The following is a 22,805-nucleotide window of genomic DNA, read 5'->3' as shown; positions in this document are numbered from 1 at the left end:
CTCCCTGTAAAACAAATTCCCAAACCAAGAGGCACTGCTGCCTAATTTCCTCAATGACCCGTAGAACAGCATCAATTACTTTGGAGATTGTCGCTTACTGTTTGTGCTGGTTTCTTGTGTAGTTCTGGCGGCAGTTGCTGTCAGCACTGGTGCTGGCACTGTAGTTGTTGTTGTTGTTGTTTGTGAAGTTGCTGTAGTCTCAGGTTCCACTAGCACAAGAAAGGCATTCACATCATTATTTATGCCTAAATAAACATCACATTGCTCTAGCTGTGTTCTCTTACCAAGGCAGTGAATTTCTGTTTAAAGGCAGGCCCTCACAGAGCTTTTTATCCACAGACTTTTAAAGAGGATTCCAAGTACATATGGTTGGTTTCAGAGGGGAGGTTTGGCCTGTGAATAACCTGCAATTGCCTACTGAAAGGTAGCAATTGTACCTTCCAGCCAGCCCCTAAAAGAGAGGCACAGGATCTTTGGGGGTTATACAGAGGTGCTTGGCTTGACTTCCAAGCGAAGAAGTGAGGGGAGCAGAGCCTGGTGTGGATGGATGGGTTCAGTGTGCTGGTGGACCATCCCTCTGAGCAGCACTTTGCTGCATACCTCTTTAGCAGGAGGAAGGATGTAAAATCTCCATAAAGAAGTGTGAGTGACACATGGAACACAGCTTATAGATTACAGGTAAAGAGCTGAAGGGGAACAAACTCCACTAGTCTTTGAGCAATTTTTCCCTGTGCTTGCCCACCTTGAGACACGTTTGAGTCTTCTTCATTGACCAGCTTTCCCAGACCTCCTTCCTCTTCATTCAGACTTCTGGGGGAAAAGGAGCACCCAGCAGGCCCTCCTCTTTGGACTACAGTAAAGCTTAGGATATTGTGGATGATATGAATAGTATTCTCTAGTAAATTATATTCCTTGGGGTGAACTCGGTACCCTTTGTAAGGTGACTCCTAGTTCTGTCCTCAAGAGGAATGAGACTTGGAGGCTGAAGGGAAGGGAAAGGGCTCCTGCAGGCAGCAGGGATCCCTTCCCAGCCACTGCTGGTATGGAGAGATGGGTGTAGAATTGCCAAAACATCACTAAACCAATAGCAAGGTTTAAATCACCTTGTCTTGCTGTGCATGGATGGTCTATTGCAGGTTCCAGGTACTCCCAGCACTTGCTCAAAGGAATGGATTTACCAAATTACAACCAGGAAATCTGGACAAAAAAAACCCATAACTAATCGATTTAAGAGTCCAGCTTTCAGTTCTGTGATATAATGCAAACAGGAAGTCCTACAGTCAGCTACAGAAGCTCAACTAAACACCTGACTACTACCTCTACCTACATATACTACCTCTCCTAGAATTTTTAATGGATAACAAACATGGAAAAATGGGAAGAAACTATTGCACCACATGTAATTTTCTCTCATACGACTTAAGTATTTCTAAATGCAATGTTCACACTGGAACTTTTGAAATATAATTTTTACTTTCTTTCTCTGCTCTCAGTTTTCTGGCTGTTCACCTAGAATAGCAATGCCTCAAGGAATGGGCCTCCTTGTTCCATACTCACAAATTATTTTAATCTCATACTGCATTTCTAATGCTTTCCTCATAGCGGCATAAATACTAACACTGCTTTCTCTTCTATGAAAAAAAGCTTCAAGAAAAATTTCAGTGAAACATCCAAAGAGTTAACTCATGTGAGGTACATTTATGAAGTATCTTTTAAACAGACATAAACATCAGGGTTTTGGAGAACTGCATAAAAGAGCTGCAACACAATTAGAATAGGTCTAAATCTTCTGCTGTAAAAAATATAATATACATATATTTCACCTGGTTGCATCTTATCCACCTCCATTACTAGCATTTCAAGTATATACTTCATAATCTCAGTGCTTTCAGCTCCACAGCAGACTCATTAGTATCCCCAGTTATCAAAAAATAAAATAGTGCGTCCATGTTGTCTTCTCTGATACATATAACTTATTAAATACAGGAGTCTTCAATATTCAGACTAATAAAGGAGTTCACATGATTGAAATATGGTCAATATTGATTTTTTATAAATTTTCATAACAAAGCTGCACAATAAAGATAGCTAAATTTGACAGTTGAAAATGTAGACCACAACGACAGACTTAATATCTGAAGCATGTATTTTCTCTGTTAAATCCTCCCGAACTGGGAGTTTTTGGTAATTTATTAATCTCTGATCTCACTTGAACCACTCCTTGAGAGTACAGGAACTCAGAGAACCTTTTTCACCTGAAACAAAAAGTGCAACCTGCTCAAATTAACTGTCTCCCTTCTAAGATATTTCAATCCTTTCTTTGCAATGGAGTTTCATAAGAGATTCGGGGAAGTACATTGCTCTATTATCACCTTGGATGAAATAATTCGCCTGGTTTCTCCCAGAAGCTGGAAAAGCTGAAAGCTAGAAGGACAACAGGATTTTCAGAATGTCAGATAACAGCAAATTGGAATTCTTACCAGCTTTTGATGTTATTGCAGAAGTGGTTGTCTTGACAGTAGTGGTTTGACTATCATCTTCTGAAAGAAACACAGAAAGAATTCTATTACTTCTGTACCTTCCAGATCTATTTAGCACTACACAGTCATAAAAGCAGAGAGCAGCTGGACCTTCCTGGAAAATCAAGTTCAGAAGCTTATCAGCAGAAGCAACCAAATCATATAACTCTGCTACCAGCATTTTCAAGCTATAGCCTAAATCTCTTCATTTTTCCCTGACTGCTGTAATGGGAAGCATCTGCTGCTGCCTCCCACTTTGGACTGCATGCTCTTTTCCCAGACTAGTTGGGAGGGGGGAAATGGAGGCAATTAAAGTGGTTTTTGCTATCTCCTCCTTTCCTTGAATACAACCACAGCTCTGAGTCTTCAGGGTGGAGGATTAACTAAAATAACTGGCCACAAGAGTAAGCAGCCTTTCTCCTGCCTTGAAGTAACAAAATTGTACTAGCTCCCTGGCTAGTACAAGCACGTCAGGAGGGCTTTTCAGCATCACCCTGATCCCTAAATGTGTGAGGAAGAGGAGAACTCCCAGAACGTGGCTCGAGAGCCACCACATTGAAAGACTGACTTTCCCTATTGCCCTCAATGCAGTGCTCCAGCTATTGGGGTTTTATTGCCATGAATGATGCCATTCTTAAAAGGTCATTAGAAGGCGGCTCTTCAATACTACAAAACAAATAAATAATCCAAAAAAAGAAACTTCAACAAACAAAAAGCAGCATAATCTGTCTCTTCTTACTGTGCTGCAAGGTTGTAACATCATAACTCAAAAAGTGTTTTGGCTTCAAACAAGATTTTCAGTCTTACTGCTGCGGTGTTCGTGTTTTTCTACTAAAAGAAGATAGGGGGTGTTGAAAGGGGTGAAAAAGCTGCACTGACACAGAAACAGGCATTTCTTAACCAGGCATTTTAGACTTCTGTGAGACAAGTATGGGTACATTTGAGGAGGAATAGATCAACTCTGTAACTGAATGGGAGAGGAAAATGGCACAGGCTAATCCCCATGTGCTGTCAGGTTTGAAGCGTGACATCCTGTCAGGCTGCATTAGCATGCTGTAATACAGACATGCTAAACTGAGTCAGGACAGCATGTCAGTATTCTTGTGTGACTCCATTCATGGTAATATCTGCTGGCATTCTCTCTTTTTTTGGCTACAGGGCAGAACAGTCAGTTTTGTTCCCTTTGCTCAGTGTACTGCGCTCCGATTAAAATTTTACGAGCATCCCCCAAAGCCTGCAAGAGCCACAGATCTAACCTGGGAAAAAACCCAACCAAACAATGTAATACAACTGCAGGGGCTCTGCAAAAGTGTATTAAGGTCTAACCAGATGAGCCCTTACAACTCCTCTCCAAGCAGTGTGTTATCAGCCCTCTTGACACCTGCATGTTTTCTAACGGGTCTCAGCCCCTTCCCAGGGAGCCCCACTTTCTTGGGCATCTTTTCTAGGTATGCTGTTGCCTCCATAATGCCTTTTCATAGCACATGCTGTCCTAGCTTGCCATGGGCATATCTTATATAAAATTAAATTAAATGAGTCTCTTATGGGCCTTATATTCTGCTCCAGTGCTACTCCCCAGAACACGTGGACACAGTCACACCATGCACAGACTCGTGCACACTGCATCAAAAATACAGGTTTTCTTGCCATGTGGTTACCGAGTCAGACTAATGCTTCATATCCCACACTTGAAAAACTTGGAAAACAAATTTTATCCAGAAAGACCTAAAGGCAATCTTGTTTCCCCAAATTGCAAGCATTTTTCCATCTCTTCCTTTTCATTATGTGCTGCTGACAAAGCTCCTGTAATCCCCCACACCACAAGGCCACAGCACTAGAACATAATGTTTTTTCAACAGTGCCTACATTTCATATGGTTTTGTTTTAACATATCTCAATATCTACCATGTCTGTAATGCCAGCTAAATGTACTAGCTGGCCAATCAGCTCATTCCCAACCTCACTCTTCCAAAACTCTTCCTCTAACTCAGCATGACTTTGTAGGAAGCTCATTGCAATACTTAGATTATTCATCCTTTAAAGCTGTTCCATTTAATAACCATGTTTATGGGCCAAGGTTTCCTCAAAACTAAAAAAAAGTGAATATAAGTTACAGTTTTATTATGACTCGTTATTTGTTGATTTTATCACAGGTTAGAGATAAACTAAAATAAATTCAATTAACAGAGTACAAAAGAGTTTTATGAATTAATTGTTTTCTTAAAATGGTGAATAATTAACAACACTTTAAAAATAAGTTGAAAACATAATGCAAAAATGTTTAAAACTTGACAGGATTGTGGGGGGAACTGTTTGATTAAAAGATATGATAGAACTGATAGCATGTTTTTCCACACCATCAGGAATAAGATATGCTCTTATTTGCAATGTTAAATTGTAACTAAGGAGAATCCTATGGGAGATAAAAGCAAGAGATCAAAAAAATGATAGAGAAAATAATTTTCACTATTAGAGATGGCTGATAGACAAATAAAGGGATGGAAATCTTAATTTTCCTGCCCATGTCAGGTTGGCTACAGGCTCAGATGATGGACAACTAAGTTACAATTGCCTGTTTTTTTAGCAAATTTGAATGCAGTGATCCCTTTGATATGAGAACACATGGATGTACTTTGACATAGGAGTAGCCAAAATCTACTGAGCCACTGTTTCCACCCAGAAACCATTGCCATTTGCTGTGTTTGCTGGCAATAAACCCAGCTGAAGGAGCATGGGCAACCCATGATGCAGCACCCTTGTGTCTGGAGAACCCACAGGGAGCTAAAAGGCTCTCAGACACAACACTGCACTGAGTAAAAGGGGGGATGCTAGTGGTGGTAAGATCTAAAAAGAAAACCCAACATGTTTCAAAGTAGACAATAAGGCAAAAAGAAATCCAGACTGGGAGAAACAGAACAAGAGAGAAAGAAGAGAAGGGCAGAAAGGTCCAGAGACAATAAGACAGGGTCACAGGGAAAAATACAAAGGAATTAAGAAGCAATCCAAGAATATGTGTCACATGGTCACAAGACCAAACTGAAAAGAGAGTAACTGGCTTGTTTGGGGTTTTTTTTCAGGTTCACAAAATTTCCATTTATTGTCTTTTCTAGGTTGGATTTAAATTATATATTTGTTCTAAAATGAAAGCATTGGTTTTCAGATTTTGAAAAGGATGAACCGAAACACTGAACTTACTTTCTTCTTTTAAATTCAGAAGGAGTCCTTAAATTTAGACAGGACTAACTGATAACTACAGTTGTCCTCAGACTGCAGCTTTTGATGTAGGCTTCAGTCTTTAAGATCAGAGCTTGGAGTTCTCATAACCTTTTCTCTCTCTTTTTTATTATTTTTACCTTTACACTGGAAAGATAGACAGGTTCTGATCTCATGTTAATTGGGTGCCTGTTATTGCTATAATCAGGACAGAAAAAAAAGGGAATGATTGCATATTATTATATCAGTACTTCTGTTTGTACCCTACAGGATACTACAGGTTACAAACCACAAAGTTTAAAACACCACATGAAACATATAATACAAAGTGAATGCCAAATCAAAAACATTTTAAAATATTAATAGACAGTTCAAAATATATATTGATTATATTCATTACATAAATTACTGAATTTAAGTGCTGTCTGGTTTGGCATCAATACCTAACTTTGAAAAGAAATTACTTTTATGGAAAAGTCACTCTTGTTACAGGTAACAATTGGAATGGCCTGTTTGACATTTCTTTCACTTGATATTGCACTAAATAGAGAAAATCTCATGGCTAAAATTGTTTCATTCAGATGAAGTACTTGGTCCAGCTTCAGAAACATGTGAAAAAGGATGTGAATTCCTGGAGGTGGGGAGTTAGCAGAGAACCATAAAAATCATCAGGAGTCTAGAGAAAAATGACCTCTCAAGGAAGGATTGCAAAAATTGCATTTGCTCAGCCTAAAGAGGGAAGGATTAATGGAAGGCACAACAACAGCAGTCAGTAGGTGAGGAGTTGCAGCCAAAACAAAGGAATATACTGATGTCCACTGAAGTTTGAATGAGAGGTAATGGACAAGGGAAATTTGAACTATAAACTCTGCAGGTATTTCAGTGCCTGTGTCAAACTGTTGGCATAAGAGCCAGCAACTGGTGCTTTCACCATTTTTCTGATGAGGATGTAATATGTTCCCACTCAAAACCTGACCAATGCTCTGTAGGCTCTACCTGGAAACAATTACCAAAGAGGTGTCCTGAGGAAACCTTCACACAATAATTCCTTGCTCCAAGGTTATAAAGCAGAATCTTAAACAGGTGTTTATATTATGTTTGTCTATTATGTATTATAGAATCACAGAATGGTTTGAGTTGGAAGGGATCTTAAAGATCATCTAGGTCCAATCTCCCTGCTGTTGGCAGGGACATCTTCCACTAGACCAGTTTGCTCAGAGCTCATCCAGTCTGGTCTTGAACACTTCCAGGGAATAAGCATTCACAGCATACCTGGACAACCTTTACCAGTACCTCACCTAACTAATTCTACTTTAATTCCAGTAAAAAATTTCTTCCTAATATCTGATCTAATGTTCCTAAACCTACTCTCTGATCTAAACCTACACTCTCAGGATGTTATGTTTTTTTGTGTGACCCTGAGCTTTTGCAACTACACACAAGTCACAGAGAAGTCAAAGTTGCTTTCTTGATTTCTGTTTTTCCACACCATCAGGAATAAATTGTGATCTCTTTCTAGCCCATGATAATTCTACCAGTTCTCATGACTGTGAAAGAGCCTCCTGTAACCACTGTTCCAGTAGTACCCATGTAAACAATGTATAGCTCATTAAAAAAAAAATTCATTTTTTTGAGAAAGTGATAGCTGTCCTTGTAAGAAAATCTAGTTCTAATCTGGGAACTCAGAGGTCCCAAAAAGTAGCTGCTGCCTGACACCGTACACAACTTGTTTACTCTTACCTTGGAGCTCTGTTTTCTGTTACATTTTCTCTTTCCTTTCATGCTGCTTCATCTCTACATGCTCTTATCTGGTCTTTCCCCAGGCCCAGTACAGTCCTTGCACTTCTCCCATTTTTGTTTTAATTACTCATTTGTCTTTCTTCCCAGTGTATGATAATTTATCCTAAACCTTGAGATAAATTTATTTTTTCTTTTGTAGTGCATTTTGTGTAAAGGTTCACATATTACCCAAAGAACAAAAATACAGATGTACTGATAGAAGAAGTTTAAGTGCAATTTTAACAGTGCTGTTTCAAACCATCAACTCCTTTCTTGCTATTCAAAGATCAAAAATTAAAAAAATCTGTTAATGAAACACTCCAGAAATAAATTTTCAGAAAAAAGGGGATAAAACACCCCCAGATATTTTTTCTGACAGAATTAATCTTATAGAAGTAATACTGTTTCTAGTATTTAATAGTTTCTGGCATTTAATCCTTAAGGACTCACACTTAAGATTTTCCTTCTATAGTCACATAAACAAGATTTTAAATGGGAACCAAGGTTCTGGTGTAATCCTGTGAATGAATGGCTGAAGCTGACAACAGCTGACACAGCAGATTAAGTGTGTAGAAGAATATTATATTAAACAAAGCCATTTGCAAACTTCATGAATTTGAAGCAAACTCAAAAAATCACACAAACTTCATGTTCTCATATTTCTTTAGTATGCAAAGCAATACCCAAAGTGTGGCATGCCTCACACACACATTCAGATGTGCCTGTGACAGGACCTGCACATAACCACTCAGGCTGTGACAGCCCGTGGTGAAAGGAAAGCTGTGTCCCCACTAACAGCCCCATGCTGCAACTTCACCAAAAGCCAGAATTGCAGTGTTTTTCCAGCCTGGTCTCACAATGGCTTTGCACTGCTGCAAAAGCTCTTAATGTAGCCTTCTGCAACATAAGCCATTTTCCACTTCAGGATTTTCTCCGCTGTGAAATTCTCACATTGGCAGCTGCAAGGAGAGTGCAGAGCCTGAACAAAGTTACACTGGCCATGTTTAAGGTGAACACCTGTGAGGTGTATTTAGACACTACAGGCAATGCTAAAACCATAAGGCAGGGAGAAAGGCCACGTACTTTGCTGCCTGATGCCAACCAGCTGGAAGCATGTGATTCCTGCTGCCTAGGGAGGTGGGAAACCACCTCCGGTTTGCCAAGCTGTTACCTTCCTTCCAGTCACGTCTCTCTTCAGTAACAAACCAAAAACATACTACACAAATCCTACGTGGGGAGATCTTACATTTAAGGTCAAATTTCTACTTCTTCTCTGTAGCTGCTGGTCCTGCTTTGCAGGCTGGTGTCACACGACAGAGACAGCCTGCTGCAGGAAAGTGGGGAAAACTTAGGCATGAGCATAGGGGAAGACACAAAGGCAAGGAGAATAAGCTCTTGGATCAGAGAGAGACACATAACACTCTCCCCACAAAGGGCAAAAGCACCTGAAAACAGCTGAAAGAGGTGGATATTAGGGAATGGAATGCATAAATATAATGCCTCATAGCTAGAAAAGGAGACAGGAGCAGGGTTCCTCCTGCATTGCATGGGACTGCGCAGAGCAATTGGGGCAATGTGGGATTTGGTTTCTAGAGAGGAAACATAAACTGGGTGGTCTGGAGGCAGCTGGCAGCAAGAGCTGAGGGCAGGAAGGAAAGGGAGGTAGCTGCCACAATTTTTCCAGCAGGGAACAGAGAGAAGGCAGGAAATGCAGCTTTGGTGCCAGCACTGCCCAGAGCTCCTCCTGCTCACCCAGGCGTGGGGCTAGCGTGATCCAACACTAAGCACCAGCAGAGAGCTCCTGGGAATTACCAACCCCCAGGCAAAAGGCTCCCACAAAGGCTGCTCACAGCACCCAGCAAACAGCTCCTGCTTAGGGACCCGCTGCACAGAGAAATATTGACAAGGACCAGCCTCAGCCCACGTGGGCTGGTGAGGACTCCCCTCCTCAAAACATTAATGAGAAATGTTGGCCGAATGCCCCTGTTACTGAATATTTGAAACAACCCAAGCACAGCATGATTTGCCTCTCTGCATGTGTGGACACAGCAATCTGGGCACTTAAATAGCCAGTTTTTAGGTTTTTTTTATTGCCTTAGAAGAAATGCAAACTCCCTATGAAAGGCTTTTAATCACAAGTTTTCTCAGTGTGCCTTCTGCTCACGTGAAGGTTGGTGAATATCTCTATTACTGTGCACTACAGAGGGATGAGTACATTGTTTGCACTCCACAGAACAATAAATGTGCTCAGCATGCTCATCAGCACTCCAGCCTTCCTTGAACGAAAGCTCCAAGCTCTGCACTTCTCTTTATTTAAACCTGTTAAAAGTATTTAATAGGTTTTAATTAAACCCTTTAAAGCTATTTAAACCACCAGATTGCCACCCTTTGATTGTGATATATTTGTTTATCCATGTATAAGATAAAAGGTAGGAGTTTCTAAGGACTACATTATAGTACAGAAAATGAGCTTCCACCACCCTCCCGTCTTGTGTTAGTCAAATGAAAAATATCCATAGAGGGTGCAATTTCATATAGAAAGCTTTATACATATTGTGCATTGCTGAGCAGCAGAAGAAAAAGAAATAAAGGAGAGCCCCTTTCCTTGCAACAGGAAAAAATAAGTGTTGGTGCAAGTCACCCCCATCCAGAAGGCAGAGGGAAAATTGTAATGCTTACAATGCTTTTTCCTTAACATGCTATTGGCAAGCCTATTTTTGTTTCCCATGAAAGAGCACGTTTGGTTAGGGAGATACAAAACAGCCAGAGCGGAAGCTGAGCCCAGGTCAATCAGCAGCTCTCCTTTTCAATGTGCTGCAGAAGTTAGGAAAGTCATATAGCTCTGTGCTATGTTTGTGACCCAAGTGCATCTCCACCAGCATGACTAATTGTATAATTCAGGAAAGGGTCACTGCAATGTCTGCTATGATGTATTTATTTTTAGAACATCCGGGATCAGCCTAGACACCCATTTTAGCCACACCCGCCCATGCCACTCTGTTCCTGACAAAGCTCTGAAAGCCTCTGGAACATCAAAAAGCAGTTCCTGTCAGAAAACTCTGTGGAAACACTGTAAATTGCTTCTATAATTAATGTAATTCTGTACTCAATGGTCCATTGAGACTCTCTTCATCTTTTCCACACTGCCTAGAATGAAGGTTAAATGGTACAGAATATCCCAAAGGGAAGGCCCCAAATGGGCTTTGCAAGCCCTGAGTGCAGTACAGTCTCCCTGGAGTTACTTTATATGCAAGGATGAAGGGTACACTTCAAAAATATCTCATTTCTCTAACTGGCACATACAGCTGATGAAGACCTCCTCTTGCCAAGGAGGAGGTCTCTATTTTGCCAAGCTGATGGAATACTCAAGTTATTCTGAACTTCTACCAATCTGATACAATTGCTAAGGTCAGATGCAAAATAAAACTCTTCTTACAAGCTTTATGTAATGAAGTATTCCCATTTAAAAAAAAAGTTACTACAAAGAGCACTTGAAACAAAGTGTCAGCACTGAGGACTTATCCTATCAAAGAGCAGTGGGAACTGCTGCATTAGCCACGCTGGCTCCCACTGCTCCCGCTCTGAAAAACAGCTTCCTAAGGGAACAGAGTGGCCCACATTCAGGATGCTCAGGCCTGTTAAAATTCCAGCTCCCAGTCAGTTCATTGGGAAGCCATGGTGAGCTGGGAGCTTATCCCATCATGCTGGTGAACAGCTATAGACACCCCTTGTATTTTTATTGGCAATTAGAGCAATTGTATTCCCATGACAATTACAACTATAACATTGTGAATAAGTTGTTCCATTCCTACACAAACCTTTCTGCTCTTTTTCAACCTTTCCTCCCATGAATGATCAATCCCCACTTTCCATTTTGCATCTGGAAACGGTTTCTGCCAGCTCTTGGAAATGCAAGGGGAAAGCAATTAGGGAAGAAGCAGACAGTGCACTACAAGAAAGCATCTCTAAGTCAGTAAGATAAATTGTGCACTAGTTCACCTAAATTCAAGAGCATTAAGACATGTCAGCCACATAACTCCATTAGCACTAGGAATGGCTTGCAAAAGTAGTGGAGTCCTCTGGAGCCATTTGGACTAGACAGGATAAAATGTGCAGAGAACCAAAAAACTGCTGTGCACTGGGAAGATTTTTTTGCCTCTAGTATGTGTGCTGTGTCCTTCCCTTGCACATCTCAGAGACTGGGTTATTAGTAAGTCCCTTTTTTTGTTGTTGGCCTGTTGGAAATTAGTGAGTTGTTGCAAGCCCAATAGTTTCTTAAATACTTATACATTTGCTATCTTCTGAATAACAGGAAATATATTTATAAACTACTCTTATAAGAAAAAAAACCTTTCTAAAGAGAACCTAAAATTGTGCTGCTGGAAGAGCCTTTCTGGGCAGATAGCCTTTGATGTAACTACAGCTTCCAAGGGTTATGTGATCTGAATCAAAACAGGATGTCCAGACTCCATCTGGACTCTATAGGATGTCCAGAAAGCTCCATAATTCAAATAATTCAGTAGTTTGCAGAAAGAGGTTTTAGCAGTCCTATGCTGAATGAGTAACAACAGTGGAATTGCACACTGATCCCACTTTCTTCAATACACTACAAATTTCTGACTTCATGAGCATCTGTAGGAGTTAGGGGTAGATGAGGTTTGACAGCTTGGCAGAATTTCAGAGTGTCTAGAATTCCTGGGTAAAAAAAACCCCAAATTATTGCTTTTGTGGACATTGAATGGCCATGGAAGCATTAGCCATGTATCGTGCCAAAAGCTGCCCCTCTCTACTGGACACGTGACCAGGAATTTGGGTGGAAAGCATTTGAATTACATATTTCTTTGCAGAGTAACCATCACCTATTTTTTGCCATTTTGTCTAGAAATATTTGGTGATATTTTTGCTTCTATAACCTCTGAATGATTTTGCAAACACCTATATTTACATCATCTATATTGTTGTGATAGATAACCCATGCTGAGATGAGGAGTTATTCATCTGTCTAGGAAAGATGATTTAAGGCTATCCTCACAATGGGATAGATAGAATCCACATAATAATGTTTAGAAGGTTATCAACACTGTATTTCAACTGAAACCTTAGACTCAATGTTGAACATGGGAAAAAGTAGGAAAAGGAATATATGGGGTCCTGATCACCTCAAGTAATTAATATGCTGTGGAAAGACACCTCAATAAATAAGTATTTTATAAAGGAAAATAATGCAAATCGGCCAGGAAGGTTAGAAAATCTCCTGGCATTGTTTTCCTCAGACCAACTAAAAGCCAAAGCTTTTGCCATTCTTATAAATTGCTTCAATAGCCAAATTTCTCAAGCCCAAACCCAACATTAATCTCCTGTTAAAGAGTACGAAAGAAGAAATCTGCAGGAAGACTAAACATCTCATTAATATCATCATGTTAATTGATTTAACCCTAAAGTTACACTGACACACCTCAAACCAAGTACCACACTAAGAAATCAGACCATTAAGAAAAACTGAACTTTTAATAATTTTTAGAATGGTTACTTATCTTGTAGAAATCTTCAGACAGCAAGGCTGGTGTAGTGTTCCCATCCCAGCAAAACACAATTTTGTCAGAGTGATAAGACAAGGTAGAAAGGTTACAGCAGATAATTGTGATACAAAATTATGTGCCACTTGCTGTGTGGTTTCAGAAACCTGAGATGCATTGCTACCTACAACATGCAGCTAACACCTAGAAGCACACTACTGCCATTGAAAGAAAAAAAAAAAAAAAGGAAGTACTCAAAACTGTTGTAAAACTACTCTACTGATCTGATAAACGGGATAGAATCTGCACTTGTACCAAAGGCAAGTATCCACTTTCCACATAAAAGCAGTCAGAAATTCCTTGTCCTGTTCTTAGTTGGAAACATAACCTTTGGAGCACCAACTAGTTACTCTGGCCTGAAAGGGGTTGTTGGCTACTCTGACTGCTGAGAAAAAAAATATTTTGAAATTAATTTGGACCCTTCCAGACCAGCCTCTAGTACACGTGTGGGTGGCAGCAGAGGGCTTTCTACTCCTTCCTACAACACCCCAGCAGATCACCTTGCTGAATTTTATTCCAAGTCATCATATTAGCAAGTGGTCATCAGCTCAGACTTCTTCCATGGGGAGGTAGGGCCAGAAGGCACAGTGTGGAGATAACATCATATTCAATTGTGTCAAACCCCATTTCCTGTGGCAGGTAGGTCTGGCTGATACCACATGCCACTGTTAGGGCATCCAAGGATCCATTTTCACAAGAGGAGTGCCAAGGTATTGCTACCTGATATGTCAGCTGCTGGAACAATGACAGTGACTTGCAGGGCAGGATGTGGTGCAAATCAGGGGTTTGACCCTTCTGTTTTAAAGGGAGACCTATTTTAATAGAGGAACCCATTTTTAGAGTGCTAGTTGAAACCAAAAGTGGTTGGTTGTCTTCCAAAGGAGCCAGGTATTTAATTCTTGATTTGTATTTGAAAATAACACCTGATACACACAAATCCAGCTTTGTCTCTCTGTTTACAGAATTACAAAATAAACCCATTAATGAGTCTTCCTTGAGCCACTGCAGCAAAAATGACAAATAACACCACCCTCTTCCCCCTCGCTTCATAAGGGCCATAAATAAAAATTATGGTTTTCCATGAGATTTTACTAATTTTACATGTTGAACTTGGTCTGGCTATAAAATAGTAGCAGTTAAAAGTACTCCCATCCCAAGGTTAAGAGTTTCTTAAAGATTATTTTCAATTTTTACTTTGGCAGTACAAATAACAATACAAAAAAACAGAAGTTCAAGTACTTTAGCAGGTTTTTCCACACAGGACTCAGATGCATAAACAATCTGAGTCCAAATTCGAGGTACTTTCCTAATTAGGAAAAAAACCCCACAAAACCAAACCATACCAAAACTCAGCAAATCTTCTTTCCTAATTTATAAACTAGTGAAGATTAGTAAAAATTCTAGGTTTGAACACAGATGAAAAGAGTCAGCTAAAGAAAAGAGAAAACATTCTGGTAAATTTTCAGAGAAGACAACGAATTTTTGGGCATGTTATACAGTGTTATGTAGTCCCAGGTTTGGAGCTGGATGCTGTAGGCAACTTGCCCTTCATACTCAGTTTCCATTTATTTTGGCTGTAAATCATAACCAAGCAGGTATCAAGCCATCTGCTTCTATCCTCAGTAAATGCAGTAAACTTGCTTTCAGTTTTGGGGATACAACATGCAGTTTTCTCCTGTCCAGTAATAAATACACCTTTAAACTTCATTAGTCAAAAGCTGCCCCAATATTCAAGGGATTTAATGAATGAAAGGAATGTGGGGGAAAAAAAATAAACCAAAAAAATCTGCACAGGAATAAAAATTCAATATTCCATTAAAGGCTATCATAATCTCCAGCACTATAATTTTATTTTTCACAAAGCCAATCTTGGCAAACTGCCAGAAACAATGAAAGCACCAAATAATTTTTTTTTCCACAACAGGAAAATTCTCAAGACATCCAAAGTTTTGGCTCAAGCAAGTTAAATGTGCATGAAAGTCATGTTTAAAGCTTATTCACATTTCTCAAATTTTCAGAAAGGAGACAATGATCCACTTTGACTGTGCCTTGCTGGTTGTCCAGAGAATAAACATGAATAATCACCCAGAGTGAGGTAAGAGCATTTTCAAAATATTTCACTGCTCAAAACAGTTTTGTTAGTATTTAATTTTAAAAATTAATTTTTAAAATACTTGAGGGCTTGTGAGCAGAGAGCACAGAAGCTGGAAAAGAAAAGGCTATCCATCTCCTCTAATTTACATCAACAACAGCAGCATTCAGACAGCAGCAAATGTGTGTAGTAACTATAAGAGCCCTGGGAGTTGGGATTAATCAGCTGTGCTGTAGGTTTGGGATGCTACACAGCATCCCCGTAATGAGGAAAGGCACTGGGAAACTCGTATTTTAGGGCTGATCCACAGTGAAATGGAGCAGCTCCAAATTACTTCAGGGGCATTTGGTCCAAACTCTCAATGCCAAGATTTGCTCCTACCTTTCAAAAAAAGAAAAACAGCCTTGTTTTTTGTAGTGCCATTAACTTTGACAGATAAAGCTACTTCTGGCTGTCACCAGGGGCGAGCAGTCGGGTGTTAACACCCCAGCCCTGGCCGTGTCCAACACAAGGGGATTCATTCCAGCCCCTCTGCTCAGGTGCACAGCCTGGGCACATCCAGCCCGATGGCAGAGGAGCACAGCTCACTGTCCCCTGCCACCACTTCTGCAAGAAGCCTGCCTGGGTGTCTCAGTGGGAAGGATGCAGCGCTGTGCTACCAGCACTGTGGGGAGGATCTTTGCTGTGCTGTGCAGCCGCGCAGTATTCCAAGACCAAGGCACAAGAACACGCAACATCTAAGCACTTACATTATAAGCACATGCCAAGGCTTCTCCTCTCATCTTTTAGAAGGAAAAAAGTTCACATTTACACATTTTTAGTGTAATTACATCTTAAGGCAGACTCAAGAGCATTCATATTTGATTACTATAATTTGACATTGTATTTTTTGACACATTCCAGTGCTGCCTGTTTAAAGCTGAAAATGCTATGAACCAACCTAGAAAGCATTTTTATTTGAGCTACATTTTGGAACAGGTAAGAATAAAGGGCAATATGCTAGGAGAACTGAACACCTTGAGATGAGCATGAAGGAACTCCTGTTTTAGCATGTAATTTAACTCCCAGAAGATTGAGAAAAGTCTAGGTAGGAGGAACAAGTTGTCAGGGGGCTATCAGCCCCCACATCTGTACATAACTGAGCCTCTAGTAATGTGCTGACAGAGGGCAGACTCCAGTGAAACATTACAGGCTTTTGAGGGTGAAAGATCCCAAGACAAGTAAGAAAATCACATAGAAAAGCACTATGAGCATACAGCTGAAGACAAAGGATGAAATTTGGAAGCCTCACAGGAGACATGGTATGTTCTTTACTAACCACAGTGGAAATGTCCTAGTTCAGTTCTGTATGATATACAAAAGATACACAGGCAAGTACCCTGTGTGTGGCATGAAAAAGTTGGAAGCCCACACATTGGTCTTGGTGAGCTTTGAAGGCAAACTACTCCAAAACCCAGGGGGGAGTATTAAAACACCAGGGTGGGATTTGGTGGTCTTTGCTAAAAATTATATTCTATATAATAATTTTATTACTATTTATAATTTTAAAATATTACAAACAGCTGGAGAAAAAACTTGTTGCTGTCTCCAATGATAAAAAAAAAATGAGACTAGTGTGAGTGTCCTCACCATCACTTCCCAGCTTCAGACTACAAGATTCTGCTGTTACAACCCAGATGACTAGAGCACTTTAGAGACCACAAAAAGTGGAAATCCAAATACTTTGGTCCAGCTTTGCACAACAGACAATAAAATTACTTCTCTCTTAACAGGTTGGTGCATGGGGCTACCTGAAGCAAGCTTGACCAGAATATATAACTTTAGGTTTCACAAAGTAGAAAAAGATGTACTCCAAATTACCCCATAAATTTTCTTAATTTTCTAATGTGAATTTACCAACAGAATTTCACTACCGCGTCTACCTTGCAATTAAGTGTTAAAAATATTTTTTTTCTGTTTTTACATAATCAAAGTTGTTCAGAACAAATGTATCATATCTAAAATCTGCTTATTCACTGTCATCAGTTCTGCCATGTTCATATCATGCTTTTTTAAGAAAGGACTGTACAAAATTAGCAGGATTCCTCCCACCTTTGCATATAGCTTTCTGGTAAGCTTTATGGACTGTTGTGTTAAATATGCTCTTTTTGATGCAACTCCACTTTGCTTTTCAGAAATTGTGAAATTAAAGCTTTGACAATGACAGGAAGACTATTTTTGCTAGGAGTAGCAGACAGGGAATAAATAGTACTTCAACACAGACATTTGGGGCTTGTACTTACTTAACATAACATTAAAAGCACTTCTTTCTGTGGCACAGGCTTATTTTCCATCTCTTTTATTGATCTGTTTTCCTAACAGCAACAAGCCCAAGCAATAGCATAAGATACACCACAAAAGACTCGATTTCAACACATAACCTGAGCAAAAGTTGATTAATTTCATTTAGATCAGGTAATCTAGTATTATTAAATTTTTAAGTTCTGGTTAATAGATCCTCTTCAGGCAATCTATAGGCATTTGTAGAAGTTGTAGCCCAGAGACAGGAAATGAAAGCACAGATAAAAACCATATTTTACTTCAAATGCATCTTTTGGCAAAGGTGATGATAGACACTGGCCCTTGTTGCAGTTTCTTTCACCCTTTCTGGTTTTACTAGTTAATTCCATTTTAAAAGCATGATCTTTCAAGCTGAAGAGTAACAAAAACATCAGTTCAGTGACCACCTGAATACCAAAAGTTGTATTAAATCTGTGCATTTAAGAACCATATCTAAAAGATACTGCACCCAGTAACCAATATGACCCCTAGGCTTGCACCCCTCATTATCTGACACTTGAGAAATGTTGTAAGTCCCTCTGTCTTTGAGACCGAAACTAAAATAATTTCTTAGAGACACTCTTGGCCAAACCTATTGCTGGCATAGTCTCAGGGAAATCTATCAGGATGTATCTAATTTGCAAGAGCAAAAATTGCAAAATTTTTCAGGCATTTCAATTGTCCCTTAAAGCCATCTTTGCAAAAAATGCTTTAACACGTAGAAGAAAAACAGAACTGAAAACTTTTGTAAATACATCACTGCTTTTGAATCCTCTCATATTTAGGAGCTTCATGACACCTAGAAAGAAAGCTGTCACAAAAATACAATGGCAGGAAAGTTTTTCACGGAACACCTATAACTCAACTGCCAGTTAGTGCCTTCTCCTCCACCACACAGTCTTTCAATCACTGCAGTAGAAATGAAGAAAAAGCACCCAGCGACTGACAGCTCAGCTTTTGTTCACAAACCACTTGAGAGATGTGACAAGTCTATCCAAAAAAGCCAAAGAACTTACCTCCTACAGTGCAAACAGAGAGTACAGCAAGGAAAAAGAAGGCAGTCCCCAGGAGCTTCATGCCTGGTGGTAGCAGTCAGCTCTCCCTTGTGCAGCTGGGCAGGGAGTGCTCTCTCACTCCGAGGCAGGCCTTAATTACTCCATGGAAAAAGGTGTGTGGTGACTGTGCCTGGTCACTGCCCATTCCTGCTTATTTTGGGGACTTTGATAAAGAACAGGAGGAAACACAACATACTCCCTCTGGGAGTTCAGTACAGAGGAGATTTATTGTTTCAGTCCTTACAGGAACTCCTTTTCTTTGGCAGTGAACCATGTTTTTGTTAATACATTATTTTGTTCTTCTTCAGTCGTGAGGTCAGGAAGGTTTCTGAGCAGAGTTAAATCTTTCCTTAGGATATGCTGTACATCACCAGCTTTCATACTGGAGCTTAGGCTACTTTTAAAGCACATATTTGTGAGCAGTGAGTGAGCCCAGGTAGAGGGGAACAACACAGCCAGGAACAGAGGAGCAAAACAAGCAACAAGAGCTCTCATCTGGCTCTTTTCTGGGCTGTGTAAAGTGGCCCTGCTGAAAATCACAGCTGCTTCATGTGAGAGAATGTCCCTGAGAGAGCTGCCATCCTGCAACCAAGAGGATGCAAGGCCCACCAGAACAGGGAGAGGAAGTGGCTCCAACATGGTGCCCCAGCAGTGAGAGGCTCTGGGCTGTGCAGAGTTAGAGCTGGGGTAGGTGGTTTTCCTTTACATAAAAATGTGTCCTCTTTTTTTTTTTTTTTTTTTTTTTTTTTTTTTTTTTTTTAATTTGATAAGTTGCAACTAGCCTTGACTGTATCTGCTCCATTAGTAATGGAAAGGCTGTTTTATTCTTTTCTTTAGGTACTTACTGTGCTGTGGGATGGGAGCACAGACCCCCAAAGCAAGCCTCTTATCTGAGCTGTGTAATCAACCAGCACAGACTCTCTTCTCCTCCTCAGGACACGCTGCAAAATTTTGTTATCCCTCCTTCTTACAGCAATTTCACCAACTTCTGTGGAAGAAATCTCAGCAGAGCACTAGAGTTAAAGGCTATCAAAACACAATCTTGTAATAGTCCTGTGCTCTGCCCCTTAGAGATTCAATCCAGCTGATGGCAATTAATCACAAACCTTCAACCACAATGAGAATGAAGTGCAGTATGTTTGCTCTTCTCCCTCTTTGTCAGCTCACAGGAAAAACTGTGGAAAAATTGACCTCATAAACAACCTGACTAATTAAATAGTCAACTTTACTTATTTCAGTAATTAACATGTTTTTTCTTCATGACAGGTTCTAGTTGTAAGGGGAAATTTTGGAATGGCTTCACATGCAGGAACTTCCAAGACCTAACCCACACTGCTTCCAGCCCCAGTGCTGTTTTATCCATGGGATGAGGAAAATGGTAGCAGCTTGGCATTATGTGTGGAATCATAGAATTGGAATAGACCTTTAAGATCATTATGACTGATTACTAACCCAACACTGCCAAGTCCACAACTAAACCCTGTCCCAAAGTGCCACATCTGCATATCTTTTAAATATCTGCAGGGATGATGAATCAACTGCTTCCCTGGACAGCCTTTTCCAATGCTTGACAACCCTTTCTGTGAAGAAAGCTTTCTTATATCCAACCTGAACCTCCCCAATACAACTTCAGGCCACTTCCTCTTGTCCTATTGCTTGTTAACTGGGAGAAGATTGACAGAACTTTTGTTTAAAGGAATTACATTGCTACATCTTAGAACTCTGACACATCCTCTGCAGGTGACAGAAGCTGGCGCTCAACAGAAATCTGATGCTAGACAATGAATTTCTGGCACTTCATTTGGACAAACTTGGGTATTTGCACCCATGAGAGATGCAAACATGTAAGTTCTCCATAGCTGGACTGTGTTCTCACAGAAATAAAACCTTGACTCACAAAGTGGTGGGCCACAAAATGACATTTGTGCCAAGTTCATCAGAGCTTTTCTGTTTTTATGCTCATTTTTTGCTGATGCAGGACTGGAAGTTAGAATGGGCTAGGAAAGCAATAACTGCTGCAGCACAGAGCCTTCAATAAAGATGACAAATCTGAACACAGAGAGTGAATTCATCCCAGGTTAGTACTGTTCCTAATGTAATAAGAGGGACTCTAACCTTTTATTGCTACCACCTGAAATGTTAATGCTGAAGAAGGATACAGAAAAGGATATTATTTTATTGACTGAAATGAAATCTCTGCAAGATGTAAGAGGCATGAAGGTATGAGGACAGAATCCCTTCCTTGGGTTTTGAGGCCCAGAGAAACTGTCAGAATACCCAAATGAGTAATGGTTTGCTGTTCATCTGAACAGCAGCACCCCAAGGAGTTGTTGCAGCTTAAGATGGTGACTGATGGTTCTTTGTCACTCACTGAAGGTAGAAAGGGCACAGAGTGTTGCAGCCCTGCAGTAGGCACCCATATTAAAAGGTAGAAGTGTTGAAAAACCTCCCCAGCCTCACACAAGGGGTTGGGAGAAAAAGAAAGAGCCAAGTGTCTTTGCCTTACACTGTGTCATGCAACTCAGATTCTACATCAGAGAGCCGTCACACAACTTTCTGCTTCCTGGAACACCAAGAGAACAATGTCCCTCTCAGATACTCATGCTCATTTCAAAGGCAGCTAACTTCTGCTAGATCAAACTTGGGCAGCAGCAGGAGCATGCACGTAACAAAAAATAGGAACAGAAGAGGGACAGCTCAAATAACTCACTGAAAGAAAAATTCTGGTTAAATATGAGTTGCAGATTCTGACTTGGACTAGCTGAGCTGCAGAAGAGATTCTCACAACTCTTGTAAATGGAAACAGGTTTTTTTTGTCAAAAAGAAATAATTTAAGGTTTCGAAAGCTTCTAGAGATCTTTGCAGCAAAAGATTATTCTTCTATGTGTTCACTGAAAATAATTCTTTTTTCCCCCCTTCCTATCAGCAAATAAGTTTTCCTTTATTAAATAAATGTTTTTTTTCTTTCTTCAAACTGTGAAACTTAGCTTCAGTGCCAACGTGTGCTTTGTTTCACAGAGAAATTTGGTCATCAGTATTCCTGACAACTGTGGTGTTACTGCCAGTGTTGGGATAGCTGCAGTTTCACTTCAAGCCTCAGAACAAGTGGCTGTATGACTCAGTTTCTACATCTTTTCATGTAAGATTTTAGCCCTCCTAGTTGCAGAAGAAAACTTGAAGCATGACCAAAGAGCACTCTAGAGAATGAAAGGACTCTCTGTTTTAAAATACCATTATTTTGTAGTCCAATAAGGGTTGGGTTAGCATGAGTTATATATTCATTTTTGCCAGTGTGGTATTTCATTATTAAAGGAAAACCATTTACAGCCACAGTGGATTTGCAGTTACAGCTTTATTGGTCTCTGGCTGTATTTATATATTCTTTCTTAGTTCACATTGCTTGGAGCATAACATTGCCTTTTCATGCACAGTTTTCCTATGAGGTTCAAATAATCCCCTTCAGATTTAGAGAATGTAAAAATTTCACATATTGTTCAATATCCATGAAGCACCACTGCATAAAACAGGTAATAATGTGGACAGCAGAGTGCTACCTTGCTGTGGGCTGCTGACAATTTCCAGTGTGGGTGTGAAGAGTCAATTTGTCAAAGTCTTTACAAAAGCAAAAATAAAAAGTTACAAGAAATACACAGTCTTCAGTGATTTACTGAAGTGAAGAAACAATCACACTAAGTTTTTCAGCCTTTCCCACTGATGCTTGCTATCCTTTCCATTGATGGTTATTTTAACTCTTATAGCAGAATGATAAAAACAAGAGCAAACCAACCTCAAGCTCTATTGTTTTGCTCCATCTATATTTTAGCAAACACACCTAATATTGCCATATTGCACCAGAAATTACCTATGACTTACCTGTACATTTCATTATACTTACTGCCATAAACAGAGTTGAAAAATGCAGTTGTAACAGAGCAGGAATATTTTGTTTAGTTATGCTTTCTGTCCTTTTAAAAATTGTTTTTAAAAGTACTTGGGTTTTAGCCTATTACATATATTAAATTTTTTATATAAAAGTAGAACTTCAAAGAACTTGAATTTAGCAGAAGAAAACCAAGATCTTTTAATGGCTATGTGTATAAGTTTCTCTAAAAATTCATGCTGTGGGACATATTAAAATGCAGATATTTTGTTCTGAATTTTTTAATGGAAACATTGGAATATTTCATGGACTAGAAATGTCATTATCCAAATCCTGCTGCACAAAATAATGTTAAAAATATTAAAGACCAGG

General features: G+C 39.8%; 1 protein-coding gene across 3 annotated transcripts in view; it reads right to left on the bottom strand.

Moving 5' to 3' along the window:
* The window catches only part of EMCN (endomucin), a 53,953-nt gene extending 35,265 nt beyond the window's left edge, over positions 1 to 18,688 (bottom strand). The window contains exons 1-3 of one of the 3 annotated variants that reach the window (XM_021531439.2): positions 18,515 to 18,688; positions 2,481 to 2,540; positions 99 to 209 (exon numbers count right to left, since the gene is read on the bottom strand). In XM_021531439.2, coding sequence (XP_021387114.1) covers positions 99 to 209; positions 2,481 to 2,540; positions 18,515 to 18,575 — 232 coding nt within the window. In that variant the 5' untranslated portion in view covers positions 18,576 to 18,688. Of the gene's footprint in view, positions 1 to 98; positions 210 to 2,480; positions 2,982 to 18,514 lie in introns of those variants that run through there. The other 2 variants (XM_031504702.2, XM_021531436.3) reach the window with 2 other exon arrangements.
* Positions 18,689 to 22,805: the final 4,117 nt, after the last annotated feature.

The sequence above is a fragment of the Lonchura striata genome, chromosome 4 (genome assembly GCF_046129695.1).
Source record: "Lonchura striata isolate bLonStr1 chromosome 4, bLonStr1.mat, whole genome shotgun sequence".
Classification (NCBI taxonomy): domain Eukaryota; kingdom Metazoa; phylum Chordata; class Aves; order Passeriformes; family Estrildidae; genus Lonchura; species Lonchura striata.
Note: the sequence above shows the minus strand (reverse complement) of the source record. Positions and strands in the feature narration are given on the sequence as shown.